The sequence below is a fragment of the Hemiscyllium ocellatum genome, chromosome 28 (genome assembly GCF_020745735.1).
Source record: "Hemiscyllium ocellatum isolate sHemOce1 chromosome 28, sHemOce1.pat.X.cur, whole genome shotgun sequence".
Taxonomy (NCBI): Eukaryota; Metazoa; Chordata; class Chondrichthyes; order Orectolobiformes; family Hemiscylliidae; genus Hemiscyllium; species Hemiscyllium ocellatum.
The window spans coordinates 38,644,962-38,670,323 of record NC_083428.1 but is presented as its reverse complement, the minus strand read 5'-3'; the positions used below and the strand labels follow the sequence as shown (position 1 = coordinate 38,670,323).

The 25,362-nt window shown below is 42.2% G+C and overlaps 1 protein-coding gene across 1 annotated transcript in view; it reads right to left on the bottom strand.

The window, feature by feature from the left end:
- LOC132828968 (receptor-type tyrosine-protein phosphatase delta-like) overlaps positions 1-25,362 on the bottom strand; it is a 481,828-nt gene that overhangs the window by 183,482 nt on the left and 272,984 nt on the right. The window contains exon 8 of the mRNA XM_060846203.1: positions 24,051-24,161. Within this exon, the coding sequence (XP_060702186.1) occupies positions 24,051-24,161 (111 nt within the window). The remainder of the gene's footprint in view (positions 1-24,050; positions 24,162-25,362) is intronic.

Genomic DNA, 25,362 nt, shown 5'->3' with positions numbered 1-25,362 from the left:
GAGATGCATACATAGAGTTACCATGGTGATTGAGATGGGAGAGGAGAGGGGTTTACAGAACTGGCAATAAATTAAAGAGAAGCACCATCAATCTGTTTGTGATTGAGACTACAGGGATGTGTGGATCAAGGCTTGAGGGAAACATATAAGAGCCCGAAGATTGAAAATAGCATAAAGAATGGCAGTAAGGGTAGGAAGAAGGGTGAAGGAGCTGAAAAAAAGACACTTGCAAAACATAGCAGAAACTCAACTACCCTTAAAAGGGCCACTTCTGTAGAGGGGCAGCAGAAGTAGCATATTTGTAGAATGTTAACCAGCCAAATATAGGCAATTTAACAATAAATTTCTACAAATGAGCAGTGCATTTTAATGAGGCTATGGCAGTGGCAGAGAATATTTCCCTTGGCTCTTTGTTTGTGAGGGATTGTTGTCCAATACCAGGATAGGAGTAATGATTGTGCAAAGCACTTCTCAGTGGATCATAAGGAGGAGTAACTCCTCAAACCTGCTCTGTCACTAAATAAGATCATAGCTGATCTGATCATGACCTTAACTCCAGTTTCCCGTCTGACCCATAATCCTTAATTTCCTTGTGGGTCAATATTCTGCCTAACTCAGCTGTGAATATACTCAATGTCCACTGCTCTCCCTGGAAGAAAATTCCAAAGACTAGCAACTTCAGATCGATAACTCCCCTAATCTCTGCCTTAAATAAGATTGGCTTTATTTTTAAATTGCATCACCTAGTCAGAAACTCCCTCACATAAGGATATATTCACCCAACATCTGCTTTGTGAAGCCCCCTCAGAATCTTTAATGTATTAATAAGATTTCCTCTCATTTTTATGTAATATCTAATAAATACAGGCCCTGCCTGCTCAACATCTTTTTTTAATAAGACAACCCCTTTTTAAACAGCTCCTTAAATGAGCAGTTCAGAATTATACATGTAGTCTATGTGCAGTTTCACCAATATCCTGTACAGTTGCAGCAAGACATCTCAACTTTCATATCCAAACCCGCTTGCAATAAAGTCCCACCTTCTGTTTGCCATCCTAATCACTTGCTGTATCTGCATGCTAACTTTTTGTGATTCATGCAAAAGGACATCGGGTCCCTCCAAATTGCGGCATTCTGCAGTCTCTGTGCATTTACATAACAGGCTGTTTTCCCATTCTTCCCGGAAGTGTGTACACCCACACTTTCTCACATCATATGCCATCTGCCAATTCTTTGCTCATACCCCTTGGCAGTGTATTCTGAGAACTTGTTTATCTACCTATCTTTGTTTTCTGAATACATTTGGCTATAATACAGCTGGTGGCTTCATCCAAGACACTGATGCAGATTGTTAATAATTGAGGGGCCGGCAAAGATCCCTGTAACACTCCATTGGTTACAGTTTGACAACTCAGAAGTGGCCCATTTTCCTGATGTCTTCTGAGAAAGTACACTGACTCTGCCTGATTGCACTATGATATTATAAATGACCTGTTAATGTCTCTTTTGTAAGGGTTCTAGTATTTACCCAATGAAAGATGTTTGACTAACTAGCCTACAGTTTCCTTTCTCACTTCCTTCTTGATGATCATGTTACATTTGTAGTTTTGCAATCCGCTGGATCCTTTACAGAATCTAGACAATTATAAAAGATTACAACCAATACATTCACTATAGAATCATAGAATCCCTACAGTATGGAAGCAAGTCATATGGCCTATCAAGTAACACAAAACCTCCAAAGAGCATTCTATCCAGACCCACCTCTTCCCTACCCCTGCAACCTGCATTTCTCATGGCTAATCCAACTAGCCTGTACATCCCTGAACACCATGGGCACTTTAGCGCGGCCAATCTCCAACACCTGCACATCTTTAGGCTGTGGGAGGTAATCCGGTGGAAACCACGCAGGCAAGTGGAGAATGTGCGAACCCCACACAGACAGTCGCCCAAAGGTGCATTCAAACCCGGTTCCCTGGTGCTGTGAGCTAGCAGTGCTAACCACTGAGCCTCTTCTTTTGATGTCAGCTGCAATAACATCAGACAGCCCGTTCCTAGGAAATTAAGATAAAGAACTTTCTTCTTATTTTGCAAGTCTTCAATATTTCATTGATTGGGGATTGCAAGACGAAACACAGGAGATCCTGATCAATGGATGTTTCATCATTTTAGTGTGTATCTATACTACAACCTTCAACATTGTTCCCAGTCAGCTATGTCTGATCATATAATTAAAGCCCAGCCACTAAGCTGGTGCTACTCTTACCCTTGCTCATTCAAACAACACTTGAGGAAGTAATCTAGGTTCACATTTCAGTGTGGTAGTGAGGCATTGCTTCATGTGCAGTTACTGAATTTCAGTGTTAAGCTGGGGCTCTCATCTACCTGCTTGGATGGATACGTAAAGATCTCATTACACTATATTCAAGAAGGGAGTGAGTTCTCCCCATCGTCCTCCCTTGACCAATACCAACACATTTGGAGCACAGTAACTTCTGGAATATACTACGTGACAAATGGCTGCCACATTTGTCTAATAATCACTGCCTAATAAAGTACAGTGTAGTACATTGAGCGTTTTTTCAGAAGCTTTGGATAGATGAGTGTAAGTGACCTTTCCTGTCCAGGAGACAGACTTTGTTCATAGAATATTATATTGGAGAAGAGGCCTTTTGGCCCATCAAGTCTGTGCTGTTATGGGGCTAAAAAATGTGTTGCTGGAAAAGTGCAGCAGGGCAGGCAGCATCCAAAGAGCTGGAGAATCGATGTTTCGGGCATAAGCCAGGAGACATGCCAAGGTGATTCTCATTGTGAATAGAGCTATGATCATAATGTAATTAATCGGCCCTCATTACTAATGTAATGTTGTATATCACGACAAATGGCTTTTCTTAAGACTTGTATTTAAAACATATACCAACCAAGTTACCATTCAAGTCACTGAAACAAAAATGACAAGACTCAAAGAAAGAGTTCTGTGATTAGTTCAGAAACTTGAAGGCCAAACTCAAGACGCTGGGGAATAAAAGAAGCTGGCTTCAATTTCAGTTGTGTTTTGCAAGTGTTCATCCATCAAAAGAATAGAGAGTTCTTTTAATTTTGTTTGAATTTGGGAAGGGAAGGGAATAGGATGTTCTAGAATATTCCATGGCAACACAGTTTGCAGGATTCCGAGCCCTGATTCACAGAAGAATGTGACAGTGAGTACATTCAGGGAGGGGGTGGGTGGTGGTGGGGAGGGGAGAGGGGGTGGGAAGATCTTCATCACCAAATAACCTCCACAAGGCAAGCTACACTGTGTCAGACACCAAAGCACCAATGAGCAAGAAGGCACAGATTATCTGCCATTTTGGCAAGAGCCATAATCTGTGCCAAAATGTCGAAAAGCCACAATAATTTGCATCTTCCAGTTCATAACGACAATTAGATTACACCAACCCACTGAGAAGGGGGCTCTGATTTTTAAATATACGTGTAAAACTCAACTGGCCCGCATTATAGATGCTAAAAAGGAGAATGTAAATTAGAAAATTGAGCCAGCTTATCAAACCCGTAACAAAGACTCCTTTAATGTGGGGGGCAACCTCCCAAAATCCACATTCAAAGTGGCCTCAAATGCAGAATCTGTCATAAGGCTGAACCACACAGCACAAGGAGACCACAGCTGCTCTGAAAATAATTGAAGATCTACATTGAATGCTGATTCAATCCATAGTTGTTGGCAATTTCCAAAATTGCACTGGATTACTGGTTGAATTGGACAGCCCATATCATCAGCTGGGGGAGTAGATGTGGAAGATGTTAGTTAAGGCTAGCCTATACATTTACCCATAAAGTCTCATTATTAAAGGTTAACTAAAATAAACATGTCCAGCCGCCATATCCTTTCTGGTGTGATCGCTGACTGATTTGAAATGGGCCATGGACTTTAAGAGGTGTAATCTAATCAAATGGAAGACAGAGAAAAGCAGTGCAGGATCGCAAGAGCAAAGACAAGCAAACATAGGAAGAATTCAACATACCAGACAGTCCAGTATTTCCACTGCACAAACTGTGTTCTAATGTATAATGATAACCACCTGATACAGAGTCCTTTGGCACAGTCAGACATTTGAACTGTTATTAACTCCACAAGGAATGACTTTCACACACTGAATAGTTGAATTGCAAACAGAAGTCCCATTTACACCACATGCACAAGACTTGACTCCAATTCCAATCATACTTCACAATCATAAGACCCTTCTCTGATGTTCTAACCATATGCAAGTCTGGAATGAGGTCTAGGATATAAACTGGCTTCTGAATATAACAATATTAAAGGTGGCCACCAACTTCAATGCAATCAGAACTGACAGCATCACAACTCACTCATGGAACTAGCATTGATAGATTGTGGGATGGTCTTTTTCTTCATGCACTCACACTGTGACCTTACTGTTCTTTTCTTTCCCTCCATGCAACTAAGGTCAACCACTGGGCCTGCCCAATTACCACAGGCCAAAAAGACATTATTAAGCTTTAATCTGCTTTGCCTCCCATCTGAGTTTCTAAGTTTTGCTCTGGGTGTGTTTGGTCACCTAAGTAAAAAAAAAAGAACCTGTATAAAGTTGCTAGCAAGGATCCCATGTCTGCCAGGCAATCACTAGAGGAGCTTCTCCTGCCTCTAACTCTGCACAGTTATATCTAGGTTCCAGATTCCTCCCAGATTCAGAGTGAAGCCAAATGGTGATGTATCCTCTGGAAAGGCATGACCAATTGTTGCCTAGGCAACAGATTTATTGCTCTTTAAAGCTGTAACATGTTTCCTCAAATCAGTCTTCTTCACCCAAGACAGGCTGCCACCAGTCAATCAGATTATGCAGTCACTGCTATTTTTTAAGAAAACAAATGCGTCTAATTAATGTACTAAAGGGCCATCTGTGTATTTCCCTGCCAAATGAAGAATATTCAGACAAACAACACAATGCAGCCAAGGTCAATTCTCCGGTCTGTCCTCATTTTGGCAAGACCATTAATTCATTTTTGTAGATAGCATCTTAATCTTTGAATTTAATTGTGTATTGCTTTATGGTATTTTTAATGATGCAAATTATTGTCTCTCCTATGAGCCATGGCTAAATTTAATATGATACCATTAAAGCATCATCAAGGCCTGACCAATCACGCTGAACAAATTGTGATCAGATGCAAGAAATATCTTGGAGGCCTCAGCTTTCACTAGAGATGTGGAAAATGGCATTGGAAGTGTGTGACTGTGCGAGTAGGGGGCACATTCACCTACTTCTGAATCTAACTGTACAATTATAGTAATGCTACAGTGAGCTGGAAACTAGATGCACACCTTTCAAATTAATTCAATTCTCCCCATCATTGAGTCAATGAACCTAGCCTTAGTAAGTGCTGCTGATGAAGTACTTCCTTAAAGGGAAAGGTGAACACACTTGATGGAAAGCCTCATTCTCAAGTGTGGACCTAGGATCAGGTCCTGCACCCCTTCCCCCTACTCTCAAACAATGGAGTCATGCAATTAGAGAGAGGAAATGGAGAAGGCAGATTGGACATACTCCCCTAAGCTGAGCTTGTCATCAGTGCATGCATTCAGCTGACTCTACAGATAGAATTCCTACAGTGTGGAAATAGACCATTGCCCATTGAGTCCACACTGAGCCTGCAAAGAGCATTCTACCCAGACCAACCCCCTTCCCTATAACCCTGCATTTCCCATGGCCACCTTGCACATCCCTGGACACTATGGGCAATTTAGCATGGCCAATCCACCTCACCTGCACATCTTTCGATTGTGGGAGGAAAGCGGAGCACCCGGAGGAAACCCACAGAGACACAGGGAAAATGTACAAACTCCACACAGTCACCCAAAGCTGGAATTGAACCTGAGTCCCTGGCGCTGGGAGGCAGCAATGCTAACCACTGAACCATTGTGCTATTCACTGTCATCACAATTTACTGCAATGAGATATTCAATTTTAGCTTCAGCTGAATTCCAGACTTTCAATTTTACTGCATTGGAAGCTTGGCTGATTCGAGAATCACCTAGAGAATCAAGTACAGCATCTTCCTGCTGATTTGAGCGTAACATGGTGTCTGAGAAGGCTGACTTTAAAGAAGACTTTGGACCAGAAATGCAAAACTGAACTTGTAAACCATTACCAGTCTGCGGAGAATCAGCAGTCTGATGTCAGCATTTCATGCACCTTATTGAGGCTGGTCTTCACGAACCAAAGATTGTGAGGATTTACTCCAGTATGATCCAGCTTATACTCAAGGAATAAGATTAACACAACAGCAATATCTTTGCATATGCTGCAGTTAAGCTTCTGCAATCAGCATTAGTTCAGTTAACAGCATTAAGCAGTAGCCATAGCCATAAGTCAATCAGCTCAAGTTTCCATCATGTAAGATTCTTCCAAGACCTGGATGCTTGATGCAGCATCCAGCTGAATGGAGATTAAACCAGGCTGTGAACCTGGCTGCACCACTTTCCCAGCTTCTTCTGAGACACTGGTTATCGCTAGGGTACAGAATTCAGGTATCGGGCACTATCGTTCTACCTAATTCCAATGATCCATTTTACATGAGGCTTCAGGCCTTATATGACCACCATGCACATTCTCCACCCAGGATTAATGAATGACTGTCATGAATGAGAACAATGTATTACATTCCACTTCTATGTGACTAATTAATTACCCAGCAGATAGAATAGGATTCCTGGTAAACTAGAAATATTGACAAGATTACAGAGGTCATAGAGTCATAGAGATGTACAGCATGGAAACAGACCCTTCGGTCCAACCTGTCCATGCCGACCAGATATCCCAACCCATTGTAAGCTCCCTTTTTCAAGGTTGGTGAACTTAACTAAATAGTCTGTAGTAAACTACATACAGAGTACAGATCTACATCAGCCACATTTTTCAACATTGAGGAAAGACACCCTTACAATGGAGAAAACACAGATTACGTAAACTTAAACAATACAAGAACTAATGATTTCTAGTAGTTAAAAAGTAGAGAAACCATGAATAAAGTAGAGGTTCGCCAGGACAGAGAAGTTAAACACAAGGTCTGACAGAAGTGTTCAAAATGATGTAAAGATGTTGATAAGGCAAATACTAAAAACCTATTTCCACTAACTGGTGAGCTGACAATAAGGGACATAAATTTTAGATGATCCAACAAAGTTAGTGCTTTCTTTTACCGGAGCTAATTAGAATGTGACATGTTCTTACAGAAGTAGAATCCTGAATAGCTTTTAAAAGCAAAGTATCTGAAAAATATCAATTTACAAAGGAGTGAGGATGGAACAGGGGAATAATATTAAATGGAGAGTTTTGTCAGGGCGGTGCCATAAATGTAATGCGTTTAAGTGCTTCCTCCCGTGCTGTCACAGTCTACAGCAGAGATATTTCATTCACCAGCCTGGTGTAAAGCCTTTTCAAGAAACTATCTGATTCCTATTTCCAATGGTTCCAATGAAAATGAAATCAGGAGCTAATTTGCAATGCTAGTTTAATGCTTCAGTGGTAAGGTAAACATCTAACCTGTGACTCTGTTTTGATTTACTCAGAAACAGCATATAGACCACAATGAACTGCTTGGCAGTCTTAAAAGGCCACCTTGTCAAAATGCAACACAAGTTGAAAGCTGCTGATTCAGAATACTGCCCTGTTCGTTCTATAGAGTACCAGTGTTCTGTCAGAGTGCTTAGTGCACCGTGACTTAAATTAGACTGTGCAAGCACTAAAGTGGTGTCTGACATACCAATTGGACAGCATGTCAATATAATAATAAAGGCTGGTGCAGCGTTGATTTACTGTCACTGCATGTCACTTGGACAAGTAGTAAATAAGATTGGATATTCTTGCTTTTTATCCTCTCTTCTCTTCAGCAGGCTCTGCTACAGCTCATTCTAGGTTCCACAGGTAGCAAAGGGCTCTGAGTAATTTATCCAATGGGTTAATTTTCACAGTTACATAGACCTCCAGAGTAAGTCCCAATGAGACAACGGCAGCCTAGACAGTGAAGCCCAATGTTATTGGGATTCAGCATAGTAAGCAGGAGTAGAAACTTGAAATCATTTGTTTTCTGCTGATGTCTCAACTTATATTCGTGCAGACCAGGGATTGAGGCTGAAACTAATTGGTTTTTATTATGTTGCTTTTACACCCTAGGGAGGTTCTGGGCATCATAGTTATGATCTTTGTTAATAATCCACAGCTTCAGTAGCAGCAGTGCGCACTATCTACAAGATGCACAGCAGATATTCACCAAAGATCCTCAGCCAGCACTTTCCAAGCCACCAACCTCTTCCAACTAGAAGGACAAGGGCAGCAGATACATGGGAACTACACCACCTGCAAGTTCCCCTCCAGTCCACTCACTATCCTGACTTGGAAATATTGCATCACCACAACAAAAAGATAATTTTGAGCTCAGTAATTTTTTATATTCTCTTGCGCAGTTTTGGCATCACTGGCTGGCCTCCATTTTGTTTCTGTGCCTAGTTGCTCTTGAGAAGGTGGTGGTGAGCTGCCTTCTTGAACCGCTGCAATACACGTGCTGTAGGTACACCCACAATGCCGTTTGGGAGGGAATTCCGGGATATTGACTCAGCAACACTACAGGAATGATGATATATTTCCAAGTCAGGATAGGGAGTGGATTGCAGGGGAACTTGTAGGTGGTGGAGTTCCCATGTATCTGCTGCCCTTGTCCTTCTAGATGGAAGAGGTTAGGGGGTTGGAAGGTGCTGTCTGAGGATCTTTGGTGAATATCTGCTGTGCATCTTGTAGATAGTACACACTGCTGCCACTGAGAATCAGTGGTGGAGGGAATGGTTGCTTGTGGATGTGGTGCTAATCAAAAGGGCTGCTTTGTCCTGCATGGTGTCAAGCTTCTTGAGTATTGTTAGGGAACTGGGGAGTATTCCATCACACTCCTAACTTGTGCCTTGCAGATGGAGGACAGGCTTCAGGGAGTCACCAGATAAATTACTTGCCACAGTTTTCCTAGCTTCAGACCTGCTCTTGAAACTACTTTAATTGTGTGTTAAATCCAGTTGAGATTGTGGTTAATGCTAATCTGTAGGATTCGATAGTGAGGAAATCAGGGATGGTTAAGCCATTGAATGTCAAGGTATGGTGGCTGGAGATTTTTTCCAACAATGATCACTGCCAGGCATTTGTATGGTGCAAATGTTACTTGCCACTTGTCAGCCCAAGATATCATCCAGATCATGCTGCACTTGAACATGGACTGCTTCAGTATCTGAAGAGCTGCAAATGGTGCAATCATCGGTGAACATCCCCACTTCCGATTTTTTGACGAAGGGAAAGTCATTGATGAAGCAGCTGAAGATGGTTGGTCCGAGGACATTACCCTAAGGAACTCCTGCAGAGATGTCCTGGAGCTGACCTGACTGACCTCCAACAACCATGACCAACTTCTTATGTGCCAGGTATGACTCCAACCTGTGAAGAGTTTGCCCTTGATTTCCAAAGATTACAGCTTTGCCAGGGTTCCTTGATGCCACACTTAGTCAAATACAGCCTTGATGTCAAGGGCTCTCACTTTCACCTCACCTCTGGAAGTCAGCTATTTTGTCCCCACATGAACCAAGCTGGTAATGAGGTCAGGAGCTGAGTGTCCTTGGCTGTATCCAATGGCGAGCAGGTGCTGCTTGTTAATACTATTAACGACATCTTTTATCATTTACCAATGATCGAGAGTAGACTGATTGGCAGTAATTGGCCAGGTTGGATTTGCCCTGCTTTTTGTGGACAGTGCATACCTGGGCAATTTCCCACATTGTCGGGCAGATTCTACTGTAGTACCTCTACTGCAGCAGCTTGGCTGAAGTATGTCTTCAGTACTATTGCTGGAATGGCATTCGGGTCCATCGGCTTTGCAGTATTCAGAACCTCCAACTGTTTCTCGATAACACATGGTGCAAATCAAATTGGCTAATCACTGGCATCTGTGATACTAGGGACCACGGGAGGAGGTTGAGTTGGCACTTCTGGCTGAAGGTCATTGCGAATGCTTCAGCCTTATTTTTGGCGCTGCTGTAATGGGTTTCCCCATCATTGTGGATGGGGACATTTGTGAAGCATCCTCCTCTAGTGAGTTGATTCACTGTCCACCACCGTTCACGACTAGATGTGGCAGGACTGCAAAGATTGATTCTGATCCATCGACTGTGGGGTCACTTAAATCTATCTATTTAACAATCACTAGCTGCTTATGCTGTTTGTCACTCAAGCTGTTTTGTAGCTTCACCAGGTTGATCCCTTACTATTAGGTGCATAGTTTACTAATGAAGTGGTTTTCCCTTTAAGAGAAATGGAGTATACGTTGATAAGTAAATCGCTTTCTTTCAACATTACTTCCTTCTCAGAATTGGAATGTTTTCTTCTTCATGACTTCAAATTTCCTCAAATAAAAGATCTGAGTTAAGGATCTACAAATATTAAGATTGTAATCAGTAGATCCTTTTTAAATTAAGCCAAAAAAAGGTCAAATTCAAACCTTTTACCTTTATCTAGTCTTAATTACTGTCTAAATGCAACACAAAGGCAACTAGCCATGCTTTATTGAGCAAACTGTTGTCAGAAACCATCAGGGAGCTCTTTCTTTTTCTAGCCTGTGTAATGAATTACAGAACTGAGCAGGGACTGCAGCAAGAGCAGTAATAACAACTCAGAATATTTTAAATGACTGGCAGATTCTCTTTCTACTCAGTGCTTCTGCTCTCAGCTCAAAATCAATTCACTGATTCGGGTGCATCCCTGCTGAGATTTTAAGTCCCAAATCCTGCTTTCCCTCGCTATTTGATATTCAATCCAAATGTCAGTGTTGTGTTTCACAACACTGCAGACATGTCGACAAAACATCTGGTGGGCTATCCGTGTGCTTATATGAGCAGGCAAGAGGAAGATGAGGCAACGTTGATTGCTCACTTTTTTTTCAGTATCACTTTGCCACAGAGTGCATTTGACGAGTATCCTGCAATGTGCACTGGCTTCATTGTTGAAGCTGTGGGGAGCTGGTCAAATGTTCTTTAGTCATGGGTTGGTCTTCCTACCTTCCTTTCATCATTGAGAAGGGACAGGTCAGTCACATCTGATAGTGTCCATACATCTTCAAGAGGTTTAACTCCAGACAGCAATTGCTGGAACTCCAAAGAGCTGGCAGTCTGCGGACCCCTTGTGTGGGAATGGAAAACAGGGAATTGAAAGAGATGGAACTGAAATCCTAATGACTCAGCTGGGAAGGGCAATGCCTTTCCAAAACTGCACACAGCAGAACTCCCAGTTTCAAACAGTAATCTGTGCTCATCCACCGCAGCTGGAGCAGGGCAAAAGCGTGATCTCATTGGCTTAAGTGCCTTGGATTAGGGGCAGAGAGAAAAATCAGCCCATTTCTTATTAATAGGTATCTTTTGAAAAGTGTGTGGACCTTACATAAACACAGAGATTGGCTTGACATGTGTTCATTATATTTCTATGGGCTGCTGACACCATCTAGATTTGATGTGGAGGTGCCAGTGTTGGATCGGGGTGGACAAAGTTAAAAACTCACACAACACCAGGTTATAGTCCAACAGGTTTATTTGGAAGCACTAGTTTTTAGAGCTAGTGCTTCCAAATAAATCTGTTGGACTATAACCTGGTCATGTGTGATTTTTAACTTTGACCATCTAAACCATCTAGATTCACTCAACAAAATCATACACTTCAGCAATATTCACCAGTCAGCTGGCTGCTTGATTTCCCTGTAACCATATTCTTATTTGGCCTGTCTAACATTTCCTCAAAGACGCTTTTAAATCCATTTGATCCTTTGCTTCCCTTTCCCTCCCAGAAACAGAAACCCTCAGTTCTGTTGAGAGTTTCATGCGATTTCAGCATAGACCATGTAAACATAAGGCACTCTTTGAGGTTCCTTCTTCTTCTGGGTTAAGGTTACAAGCATGTTCTGTATTGGACAATCCTTTTTATGGCATTTTACATCTTAACTAGGTAAACTTTTCACAATATGGGAAGCAAGATGTAAGAAACCACGACAAGACTACATTTTTCTGACCTTCCCTTTCCTTAATCTGCACACCATTCCCCAGTGGAAATAACAAATAATATTCAATATTAACACCACTCTTGAGTTGGCCCCTTCAGTAATTATGGACTTGCCACAGAGGGAAAGATAGGCCCTGAAATTAATAGTGGTTTCCATGAGCTGGTCAATCATCCACAATGTGGCACACAAGAAGCAACAAAGTACAAGTAAACATGCCACATCAGCTGAATTTGAAGTTTAAAAACTTGTCTACACTATTCAACAACGTGCTGCTCCACCTGACATTCGGAGATGGTAACACAAACAGAAAGGTCTGTGCAGCTAACATGAATTCTAGATACTCCTCCAACAGGTTATCAAAGCAAAATGAGGAATGAGTATGGGTGAGTATGCTCACTCGGAGGGTGAGGAATCTATAAGGTCTCTGTCTATTTACAATGAAATAAAGATCAAAATTTTGGTAAAGGGAACAAGAACAGTGCTCATGCAGTTAATGGTAAGGCCCTGGGTCATGTTGTCGAACAGAGAGACTGAGGGATTCAGGTACATAGTTCTTTGAAAGTTGTGTCACAGGTAGATAGGATGGTTAAGAAGGCATTTAACATGCTTGCCTTCATTGCTCAGACCTTTGAGTAAAGGTGTTTGGGCCTTATGTTGAGGTTGTGCAAGATATTGGTGAGGCCTCATCTGGAGTGATGTGTCTAGCTCTGGTCGCCCTGTTATAGGAAGGATATTATTAAGCTGGAGAGGGTTCAGAATGTTGCCAGGAATGGAAGGTCTGAGTTATGAGGAGAGGCTGGATAGGCTGGGACCTTTGTTTTCACTGTACATAGGAGAGGAGTGACCTTACAGAGGTTTATAAAATCTGGAAGAGTATAGATAAGGTGAACAGCAGGGGTCTTTTCCCTTGGGTGGGGGAGTTCAAAACTAGAGGGCATACTTTTAAAATGAGAGAAGTAAGCGTTCTCAGGGGGAAACTTTTTCATCTGGAGGATGGTTTGAATGTGAAATGTGCTGCCAGAGGAAGTGGTAAATGCACATATAGTTAGAACATTTAAAAGTCGTGAATAGGAAATGTTTAGAGAGATATGGGCCAAACGCAGACAAGTGACTAGTTAAGTATGGGAAACCTGGCCAGCATGGAAGCATTGGACCAAAGGATCTGTTTCAATGCTGCATGACTCTATGACTATAAAATGATGATCTGTTGTTCAGATTGCTGAAGCTGCCATTGCAATGCAGGGATACAAATGAGATCATGTACAGCAAGAAGATATAGAACTAATCTCAAGAGTTTGGGCCATGGCCCACACAGAGTATTGTGCATAATTCAACTCAGCATGTGGTGAGAAAGCCTAGAGCAACTGAACTATTTCAGATATCTGAGATATGTGAAAGTGCCTGCAAAAGCTAAGAACATAAGAACTGGAGCAGGCCCTCAAGCCTGTTTCACTATTCAACGAGATCATTGCAGTTCTGAAACCAAACTCCGTATCTCTTAATATCTTTGTTTCACACAAATTTATCAGATTTAAAGTTAACAGCTGAGCCAGCACCAAATGCAGTTTGTGGAAGACAGTTCCAAACATCTGACACCGTTGTGTGTAGAAGAATTTCCTAACATCTCTACTGAACTGCCTGGCCTTAATTTATGTTAAGTTTACAGGAATTTTTAACATTGGAAAAGAGAATACTCACAGGTATGCTGATTGAAGAGCTCAAGATCTTTAAAAATATACACCAGATAAATGTAAGACAGATACTGTGGGGAAACATGGCCTCAATTTTGGAAGAGAGAGTGAAAAAGCAGCTGAGATGTAACTACTTGACACACAAGGTGGGAATGGACGGCGTGATGATCTGCCCAAGAAGGTGTTCAGAGTGATTAGTTTACTGATGCAAAAGCAATGAATCTGGAGAAAACTTTGATGGAGAATGAGAATATGAGAGAAAATAGACAATGGGAACTCTCGGATGGACTATAATGAAGTTTCCTGGCCCTATATATTCTGATGCCTCTTTTGATCACATGCCGAAGATTACATTCACAAGTCTCAGCTTTGCTTACTGTCCACCCTTATTCCCCAATCAATTTTCAAATTTTAGGGCAAATTCTAAAATAACATCAACATGCATTATTGATTCCTTTGTCAGGGAAACTTGGAAGACAACAAAGCCTCTTTTAAAGGCTGTCACTGACACTACTTTTTCATACTAAGCAAACTTCGATCCCACAATGCATGTCACAAAACCTACCCAGGAACACTTTCCAAAGTCTACCATCTCCTCCTTGTACCTCCCCACACACAAAGTTGTCTCATCAGGTAGTTATTATTCAGTGTAGAAATGTATACGATACAAATAAATGCCTGGCAGGCTCCAAGAACACCTAAACACCTTGAAACCTCATTGAAATGCAGCAGGAACACTGTCTTGTCAAAGCAGGTTTTAGCGTGACATAGCAGCATGCAGCATGTTGTAACATTCTCCCATCATGCACCAGGCAACAGTGTACAAGCGCCAAGGTATCATCACCACAAGGCACAGCACATTATCAAAACAAGTGGGGAAAAACTTTTGGGATGCAAAAACGGGGACCCACAGACAAGTGCAAATTATCTGAACTGTGCTGTGGGGTTTAGTTTTTTTTTAATAAAAAGATTATTCATATGTAATGTGGGTTAAAAAAAGTAAAAAAGAAAAACACACCAACCTTCTCGTAGCTCTGAGGGATGTAGGGGGTTTGATGCGGAACACAATGACATGGGGAGAAGAGAAATAGGGGAAACACAGAGAGAGTAAAAAGGCCTCTTCAAGGCTTTTAGCTGCAACATCTACTCTCACTAACGACCTTTGACCTTTTCGCCTAGACCTTCAAGAACCAATTTTTTTTGTGTGTTCCCTCAATAAATTAGTCCTTCTGAGGGAATAGATATTTAACTCAAACAATTCCATTGATAAATCAAATTAAAAAATAAATAAAAACTAATGTAAAGCTGCTATATTATTTCAAAACACATAACATTTCCGTTATTCCCTTTCATCTCTTTCACTGCTTTCCGTCGGCTTCAGAATTTGAATTAAAATTCCCTCAGCAACAAAATTGCTGTTTCGTTCTTCTTCCTGAACTCTCAGCATTTAAGGGTCACATCGCGCACCTCCACGCAGCCATCTTAAGAAGTGAAAGAGATGTAGCTGTGTTTTTCCCATCGCTGGGTAGGAACAACTGACTCTTGCTCTCAGCCCCTGCACCAAGCGCGCGTCAGACTGCAGCTCTCTGGACAAGGCCTCGTTCTACAAACTGACTGCTCACTTGTTGCTCACAGAGAGGAGTCTGCTGTTCCCACAATGCGGCCCCAAATCTTCTTTGAACATAATCAAACCTCATATTGTCGCAGACTATGAAGGAAAGCTCAGAGAGGGATCAAATATCCATTGCCCTAGCACTTTTATAATCAGAATTTTTATAATCAGGAAAAGAAAAATCATTTGCGTTATCTTCAATACATCACCCATGATCACCTTTCCATCCAATTGGTTTTTATTTCTTTCCTATTAGCATAGCTGGTCTAATGGCACTAGTACAAAGAATGTTTCAAGTAACATTTTACTTCTTCTAATAAACTTCATCCATGACCTTCAAACCCTCAGAGGTCAAATCTTCAGCAGGATTAGGCGAACATCAAGCAACTGTCCCCAACACAGGAGTCAAATCGTTGCCTTAGTAACCACTTTATCCATTGAAGAGGGAGCTCAGGGGCATCGATAGTTTACAGGCACCAGGAAAGAAACACAATTTTAACAAAACAAATTACTTTCTTATGATGTGAGTGGTACTTTACATAGAAAGCATGCAAGAAGGATAATATTTTTTAACAATTTGTATTCGGGTAAATTCACGGTCTGTGGAGTGAATTCATAACTCTCAGCTGGGAGTGCTGATCTAATTACAATGTGGCCATTGTGTTAATACACTGCATTAATATTTCCTTTTGTGTTGTCATTTCATCATTTTCAACTTATTAGTTGTTACAACTAAGGAGAGGATGGCCTCAAGCAACTTTGTACCGTTCAAACAAGAAAAATAGAGAATACTTTAGATATATGTGCAGCATGGTGGCTCAGTGGTTAACACTGCTGTCTCGAAGTGCCAGGGACCTGGGTTCTTTCTCAGCCTCAGGCAACTGTCTGTGTGCAATTTGCATAGTGTGTGTGTGTGTGTGTGTGTGTGTGTTTCCTCTAGCAATCCAAACACGTGCAGATTAGGTGAATTGGCCATGCTAAAGTGCCCAAGGTTCAGGGATGTGTAGGTTAGGTGCATTAGACATGGGACATATAGAGTAATAGGGAATGTGTCTGGGAGGGTTACTCTTCAGAGGGTCAGTGTGGGCTTGTTGGGCCAAATGGCCTGTTTCCACACTGTAGGGATTCCATGAAAGAAAAACATGCCTCAGAGATGACATAATCTCTGCTTTGTTACTTAGCATGTGGGATCAAGAGAAACATTATACCCTTAGGGTCAAATGATTTGCTTCCTGTTTGAAGGAATCATTGAGGATGGGAGTTCTGAATGAGCCTTCAATCCCAGTGTGGCAGACTCCTCTACTCGGAGCACACAGCAGTGCCATGGGGTTCACCTGGGAGAGGTCTTTGATAAGCTCTTCTAGTTGTTAAGTACAGCTCCAGGGGGAATTGGTTTAGCTCAGTTGATTGGATTGTTGGTTTACAGAGCAGTGTGATGCCAACAGCATGGGTTCAATCTCCATCACTAGTTTGAGGTTACCATGAAGGGCTCTCCTTCCAAACCTCCTCCCTCGCTTGAGGTTTGGTGGCCCTCAGGTTAAATCACCACCAGTCACTTCCCTCTCTCATGAGGGAGCAGCGCCTATGGTCTGGTAAGACTATGGCGACACAACAGGTCCAGAAACTCATCTCTATTTTTTAAACCAACTGTCACTCTGACCTCCTTTCCCCATGGCTGTGCCTCTAATCATTTTCATATCTCCCTAGAAACGATAGACTTTTGTTGACTCGTCATGTGTTTCCTTATTTTCCTTGGTATCTCTCCTGGCTATCTGGCTATATCCTGCAAAACAGGCCTTGGCTTTTACTTAGGCTTCAAAAGGGAGAGAACAAAAGAATATGGGCCATGATTTTCCCTTTTTGAGTCAGTGTTGGTATGTCAGGTATCAATTAACTTGTTACCTCTGCCACTGAGAATATTTATAAGACTGGAGGGCAGTCAGCTTCTTAAAGCTGACAGCGGAACTTCAGCCAATCAGAGGTTTTGACAGTAGAGTCTATGCTCCCCAAAAGCTGATGGCCAATCACAGGCTGGCAGCTTCAGGATCCTGAGGATCACCAGCTGAGACCTATTCCTCAGGGAATCCAGCAGTGAGATGGCAGCCCTTTTGTTTCTTGTGGGTTGGGAGTCATAGTGAGAGTGGGATTGGAGAGAACGGCAGGTGGCCCCTTGCCCTGCCACCATCTACGTGCTTCAGGTTGGTCAGGTCCCACTGGTTATACAACCAACCACTTTTCTCTCTTGTCGAGAAGACAGGTAAGAGGAAGATGTTGAGTTGGGGTCCTGAAGCAACTGTTAATTGACTATTTAAGGGTCTTAATAGATGATGGGTCAAGAAAGTCATGTTGCAGGAGTTCTGTTAGAACATGACCAAAGAAAAGCCCCAATGGACTTTCTTGCCCAGAGCATAATTCGTCTGGTGCAAAAGGGGAAGTTGCGGGGGGGGGGGGGGGGGGGGGGGTGGTGGTGAAGGTGAGAATAGGTGCAAGTGTGCCAACTTATCGAATTATTTCCCCTTCTGGAAACCTCTCCCAGCCTCCAGGGAGGGGAAAGTTCCACCCATGGAAGACCACCAGAGCATGAAAGAAGGTCCTGCCCCAGGACTAAATAGGCTCCAGAGTGTTGTAAAAGTCTATGATAATGTCATACTTTTTCTCTTCTTTCTATTTGATGGATTTAATAAGAGGTGTTCCCTTAATGTACATGTCTGTAAGCTCTATGCAGGATTTCTAACAATACATAGGTGAATCGGTGCTTAGAAAATCTAAGCACTATGATATTAAATCAGCCTGATAGAGTAACTTCCCTAAAGCAAGATTAAAATCATTCTCACTTCCAAAATACATGCTTCTGTTTTATTAGTATTGGTCTCTGCAGAATTCCTGCCAATCTGCAACTTGAAGTTGGTCAAATGAGATACTTTGGACACTGGAATAGATCGATGGTAAAAAGTGACCAGGTCTCATGTCAGGGGAGGCTGCCCACAGCAATATGGCAAGGGATTCTAAGCAAATGCATTCTACCTTTTTTATTGTAAATAATTGGTCTTTTGGCACTCCTTAGACAACAGAAATCTTAAAGCAGCTATTTATTTTTGCTACCAAAGATTTGGTTCCAATGTGCACTGCGATATGGGAAAATATCATATTCTTATAAAAAGCAAAGCAAAAAGGAGAGGTCCAATCATCTTCCTTTCATCTCCTGAGGCTGAAACTGGAACCGAGCCCAGGGGGACAGAATGAGAGTTTTCTTCCTGTCAGCTGTTAAAGAATCCAAAATTAAGTGAATCAGGCTCCAGTTCGATGGATTACGTTCACAGCGTAAAGCTGCTCATAATTCACGACATAATTCAGCATCAATTCACTCTATTGGGCAGTTCTATTCAGTGAAGAATGCAACTCTGATGCTGCAACTCTCCACAAAGAAGTCTTCTTGAGCTGAGGTTGAAGGCAGGGTTTAGCTGCATGAGGTAATAATCAGATTGTGTGTGGAGGGACAAAATTTAAGGCAGGCAGTAACCTAGCAACATCAGTTCTGGGAAGTAACTATTCTGAGTGGAATGCAAATGAAATGGTCACACTGATCATTTGCAGTCACTCGCAAAAATATTATGTCTTTTTGTTTATGTCTTCAATGAGAAATAGTAATACAAAGTGGTGGCTAAGATTGTGCTTTTTAATCAGGATATGGAACACTAGGTTGTCCAAAATAAAATGTTCTCCTCATCTTTTAGTGAACACAAAACCCTCTCCTCTCCTGTAAGGATGGAAAGGATGATTCCATCAGAAAGTCTGAAGGATCTACCTGAATTCTACATTGGAATGGAGTCCAGTTAAACCCAAAGGTGCAGTGAACAAGTTCCTTTAGCCTGTCACTGTGGAGTGACACTGAGGAGAGGCAAGGCATTTTCTTGAAGCACTGAAAGGGAAAGTTACATTTGCACCTTCTCCAAGGTTACACTGACTTTGCCATGGGGATCTCCTGCACAATAGCACAATTCTCATCATGATTGCTGTGTTGGTTTCGGGTCATTCATACCAACTCCTTCCAACCTGAGACTTTGGTCTCACAGTTTAAGAGATTAACAAAATTCTGCTCCACAACTGCTCCCAGGACTCCATGATTCCACAACTGAATCCACCTGGTCTCTGTCATCTGTTCCCAGACAAAGATATTTTTGGATGTTTTGTCTGTTATGAGCAGTCAAGCCTCCTGAGGCTGCAAAGAAGCCAAGAGGATGTACTCAGTTCACCTAGATTTGCCTCCCATCAGGGACTGATATGCCACACGCATGTTTTCTAAAGGGCTCCCTGCTGCAGTTAAACCCATCTGATAGACAGTACTTGGTCCACATCCCTCTAAACCCTTCTTATTCATATGCCCTTTAAATGTTGTAACTGTACCAGCCTCCATCACTTCCTCTGGCAACTCATTCCATACACGTACCACCCTCTGCATGAAGAAGATGTCCCTTAGATCCCTTTTAAATCTTTCCCCTCTCACCTTAAACCTTTGCTCTCGAGTTTTGGATGCCCTTCCCTGGGGAAAAGACTTTAGCTATTCACCTCATCCATGCCCCTCAAGATTTTATAAATCTCGTAAGTTCACTCCTCAGGCCCCGACACTCTGGGAAAACAATCCCAGCCCACTGAACTGAGGCTTGATTCACTTAATTTTGAATTCTTTAACAGGTGACAACTAAGAGTGGGTCTCAGTTCCTTCCTGTTACCCCTGACGGTATCTGTTGCTTGAGCCAAACAATGCTGCTGCTTGCCAGATCTTCAATTAATCTGTCCTTCTCTGGATAAAAGGAAACACTGAATTGGTATCTGGTACTCAGCCTCATTTAAAATGACAACACAAGATAAGGAGAAATACTGTACGTATTCCAAGCAGTGTACTTAAAACAGTTTTGCATTCTTAAAGTAATTGTACTGGGTTGATTACAACACAAAACACAGTTGGATAGACCAGAAAGGATTGGGAAAATGGTTCAGAAAATATTCATTTTTGTTCCAATTTTACGACAGTCTCAATGGAGGTCCGCTGAATTGGCCAAGATAAAACCTGGTGCTGTGACAGGGCAGAGCCTCTCTCTCTCTCGCTCTCCGCACTGAATGGAAGTTGACCAATGTTTGGAAGTTTATAAGTTGCACGCTATTTTTGTACACAAGAGAAAGGCACCAGATTTTGTCATCAGCCCTTTTCAGGAACTTGGCCTAGCTGTCAGGCTTTTGTTAGTAGAATCAACAATTCCCAGCTAATAGTTACATCGTCATTTCTGGAAGGATCTGGGTAAACAGTTGGTAGTTTAGAGTTTAACAGAAAACTGATTTACACAAATTCGTGAAAACTAATTCAGGACAAAATATCTAATCATTTTCCATTGCTCCACAATTAATAATCACCGGGTCAAAGTCCAAATGATAGAAAAATATCTTAAATCCTTTTAAGTAACTGTGAACCAACAATTTGTTAAATGCTCTGGAAAATTCACTGGCTGTTTCTTCCAATCCAGCTAAAGAATTCGTTAGCCGTTGTATATTTCGACACAAGGTCCCCACAGCACATTACTGTGGTACAGGGCTTGAGAAAATTTTTAAAATGAAAATGTGTTCAAAAATATGACACAATAAACATTTAAATAGCTGTTAAGTTTGTAGTTACAACATTCTGTACATTGAGGAGAATAAACAATCTTAACTCTTAAGGCTCTTTAGTGAGAGGAGCCACTATTCCATGGGTTAGGTATCAGATCTGACAAACTGGGCTACGGTGATTACAGACGTGGGTAAAATAAATGGGAAGTGAATATTCCAAACAAATGCACACTTTATGCATTGGAATATGATCTTTGGATAAAAGTGATCAAGGCTGGAATGGATAGAGATCCAGTGAGGTCTGGGACCTGGTAATTGCTGTCCTTACACTGCCTTGGTCTAAATCAAACACATTGTGTCATGACAAACGGCATAAAAGGCTGAGTTAGCTCCTTCCCCCAATGTCTACAAGATTACAGCCTATCTTCAGACAGAACAGGGGCGTATATCACTCGATTTGAAGTGGTGAGAAAAGGCTTTGTCAAATGACTGGATTGACCTGCAATCGAGAGTGTGGTTCCGGGAAAGCACAGCACGTCAGGCAGCATCTGAGGAGCAGGAGAATGGACGTTTCGGGCAAGAGCGCTTCATCAGGAATGAGGCCTGCAGGTACACCAAGTATAATGAATGGCCCAAAGGTGCAACTGATTTTGGAGCAACAGTGACGCAAGTTGGTCCTTCATTTGAGTGGACCCCAATATGCATGCTCAATTGGATACTGGAATGGTGAAAGAACATTTGTTTTTTTAAAATCCTTTGACCATTAGATTTTACAGTCAAGCAGCTACTGGATTCTGGTCACTTGGGCGTGTTTGATTGAGGGTTTTAGCATACACACCTTCTTATGGCAAACCAAGTCAACAGGATAGTGAAGAAGGTCAGCTGGCATTTATTGGTCAGTACACTGAGTATAAGAGTTGGGAGGTCATGTTGTGGCTGTACAGGATATTAGTTAGACTACTTTTTGAATACTGCTTTCAATTCTGGTCTCCTTGCTGTCGGAGGGATGCTGAGAAACTTGAAAGGGTTCAGAAAAGGCTTAAAAGACGTTGAAGAGTTTGTGCTATAGGGAGAGGTTGAATAGGCTGGGTCTGTTTTCCATGGAGTGTCGGAGGCTGAGGGATTACCTAATACAGGTTTATAAAATCCTGAGAGGCTTAGACAAGGTGAATAGCCAAGCTCCTTTCCCCAGGGAGAAGGCAGCCAAAACTAGACAGCATAAGTTTAAGGTGAGAGGAGAAAGACATAAAAGGGACCTAAGGGACGCAGAAGGATGTTGTGTGTGTGGTATGAGCTGCCAGAGGAAGTGGTGAAGGCTGGTAAGCTTATAATATTTAAAAGGCATCTGGATGGGTATTGGAATAGGAAAGGTTTGGAGGGATATGGGCAAAATTCTGGCAAATGGGACTAGATTAATTTAGGCTATCTGGTCAGCATGGACAAGTTGAACCAAAGGATCTGTTTCCAGGTTGTATAGTCCTATGACTGTATGAATAAAAGGCAATGTCACCTGACCGTTTCTATCAATCCCATGTATTAGCTCCATTTTTAAATTAAATAGAACTGGAAGACTGGCATCACATGGGTATGACATCAAACGAGTAAATTTCAACACTGCAGTGTTCATTTGAATATCTGAAAATAGTTAATAAGATTAACTTCTGCTAAGTCTGTTTGAAAAGCTTCTCAATTTGTTTCCTTTGGTTTTAGATTTCTCCTTGGAGTCCTGATGGTTTCTTGCTGACCAGGTAGATTACTGCAGCCAGCTCAGGGCAACTCACCACAGACTCTTTCAGACGCTCTTCTGAAACGTGCGCTGCTAATTGTTGGAGAGTAAGGAAACCAAGAAACTATTTAATGTGATAATTGTATTGTCACTACAAAGTGAAAAATAATTTTGCCATCTTGCCCTTTTTACTTTACTCTCTGATGAAAAGAACTCATTTTGCAATGTTTGACATTGACTTTAAGCCAAGTATTAATTATAGGAGTCAAGCATGACTTTATTTACTTTTCATGTGAAGTGGTATCCATCTACAAATTGTTGACAACCAGGGTGATCCAATCAGCCTCAGTATGTGACTCAATTAGGGAGAGAAGTTCAAGCTTGTAGTCCTGATTGTGATCCAACATCTCCTGTGCTGGAAGCACATGTTTATTATCTGATTATAATTTGTTTGCAATTTTGTTGGAAATGATTTGGTACTTTAACTAATTTAGTCTTGCCCTGTAATCCTCAATTTGCCTGTTCAAATGAAGACTCCCGATAAGCAGGAGTGATGAGAGTTGCAGTTTTAGCAGAACTCTTTTCACAGGGACTGAACCAGTGACCTGATAGCATTGTCTGGTTTAACTGTCTGAAAACATGACTACTATCCTCTCTTACAAGGTCCATATGGGTTCAGGCACCCGCCAAATGCGAAAAGCCAGGTTAATGTTATTGGTGTAGTCCCTTGATCAGAGTTTTGTTTGGGATTCTCACAAAGACTAGGAATGTGACTGAGAGGAAAAGGGTGATTTCTAGCAGAGACTGATGACCTGACTGATCATGGGCTTCCAATCCTTTGTGTTCCAATTTGCACTTAGTCTTCAACCCTCAGTTTACTACGGGAAGGTGCATTTTGCCAGAATGGTGTCCTGTTATGGAGTTCAGTCGGACATGTGGTGTGTTCCAGTGATTAATCTCAGGGGTTAGGGGTCGGAGTGTCCAACACACAGTGTGACGACATTCAGAAAGATGACAGCCGAAGTTGATTCTCAAATGCCAATGGGTACGGCTGTCTGAAAGGAGACCAACTTTCAGCAGCTCGAATTTTATTTTCATTCAAGAAAATCAAAAATAGAAAATGGTTTTCTCCTGGGAAAATATGCAATTTAGCCAGCAAAATTCCTCCTAGAGAGCTTTAATATATGAATCCAACCTAAGAGGAATATACGCCCCTGTGCTGAACTGCATTAATGGGAAGCAAACATTCAGGAACTAGAAGTTGTGGTAGAGGCCCAGCACCCTTTATTGATTGGGTGTTGAGTAATCAGCCGCTCCCTACCTCTCACATAAAGATTAGCAGGAGGAGAATACCGCACCCCGGCGTTGTTTGATGCCACACACTCGTACTTCCCTTGGTCGGTTTCTTCACTGTTCTCGATCTGCAGCGCACCTGACAGGAGACAAACGGCAGCAGGAAGAATTAAAATCCTGGGACTTCACACACACCAAAATGGCTGCATTTCCCCACTGACCTGCCCTCAACGCCCTGCTCAGATTGCAATTGCTGATCTGTCACAAGCCCATGAGGCCTGCTTACCCAAGGGCAGGGGCAGAGTGCTGCTGACAGGCTGGTCAAGTTTGGGGCTAGCTACCCACTCACAACTCGAGGGATCAGTTTCTTAAACCGGGAGCTCTTCACAAATGCCTGAGGAGCTCTTTTCAGCTGATCTTTCACGATTTCCTCTTCCCCACCCTCGGACACTCCAGAAAGAATGTCCCTACCTGCCCAAGACAATGCCAATTGCGGGAGAACATAAAGGTCAATGATACCCACACCCCCACACACACACACCGATCAAATGCTGCAGACTGGGCATGCCCTGGTCAGCTCTAGTCCTGCAGAGAAAACAGTTGGAAGCAATTCTGCTTCAAATTAATGTGGTTTCACCTTATTTTAACTAACAACCTCATGCCAACAGATACTGACAGTTTGTAAAAGAAGATAAAGAGTTAGGTTCTTATCGGCAGAATAAACAGAGAGCAGCATCACTACAACTATCCAACTGGCTCCTAAACTGTGTGCCATAGTAATCTAAACAGGACACAGAGAGTTAAGAATATAGCATTCGCCTGTTAAAGGGGGCCATGCTACTTAACATGGATCAGCTCTGGTTTGAATCCGCAGATTTATTTTGTGCTGCAGATTGAAGCAGAAAGACCTTGTGACTGCTCCTTACATTAAGAGATATCAAGACAGTTAAGTAGTGCATGGGCATTGCACAGGGACCCAGCTCATAGCTTGGAGGGCAGGGGCTAAAAGCCTCCTCTTAAAGCAGCAGTGACTCTGCCCAGATTAGCCCTCACTTTCTACTTAGGTGGCAAGGGGCAACCCTTGAACAGGAGACATTGTCTACCAGTCTAGCTTGGCATATTCTCAGTGCCCATTTTCAACTTCTGTGTCGCCCAACCTTTAATGGCTACCACAAAGTCAATTAATCCTGCTCCCGAATTGGTGCCGGGGGAGGGGTGGGTGGTGGGGGGGGGGGGAGGGGGGGTGGCGGGGTGGTGGTAGAGGGTGAAGGATGCAATGCTGAACAAACAAGTTTTCAGACAGCGGAATATATCCCCTGATTGCAGATTAGATTGACGAC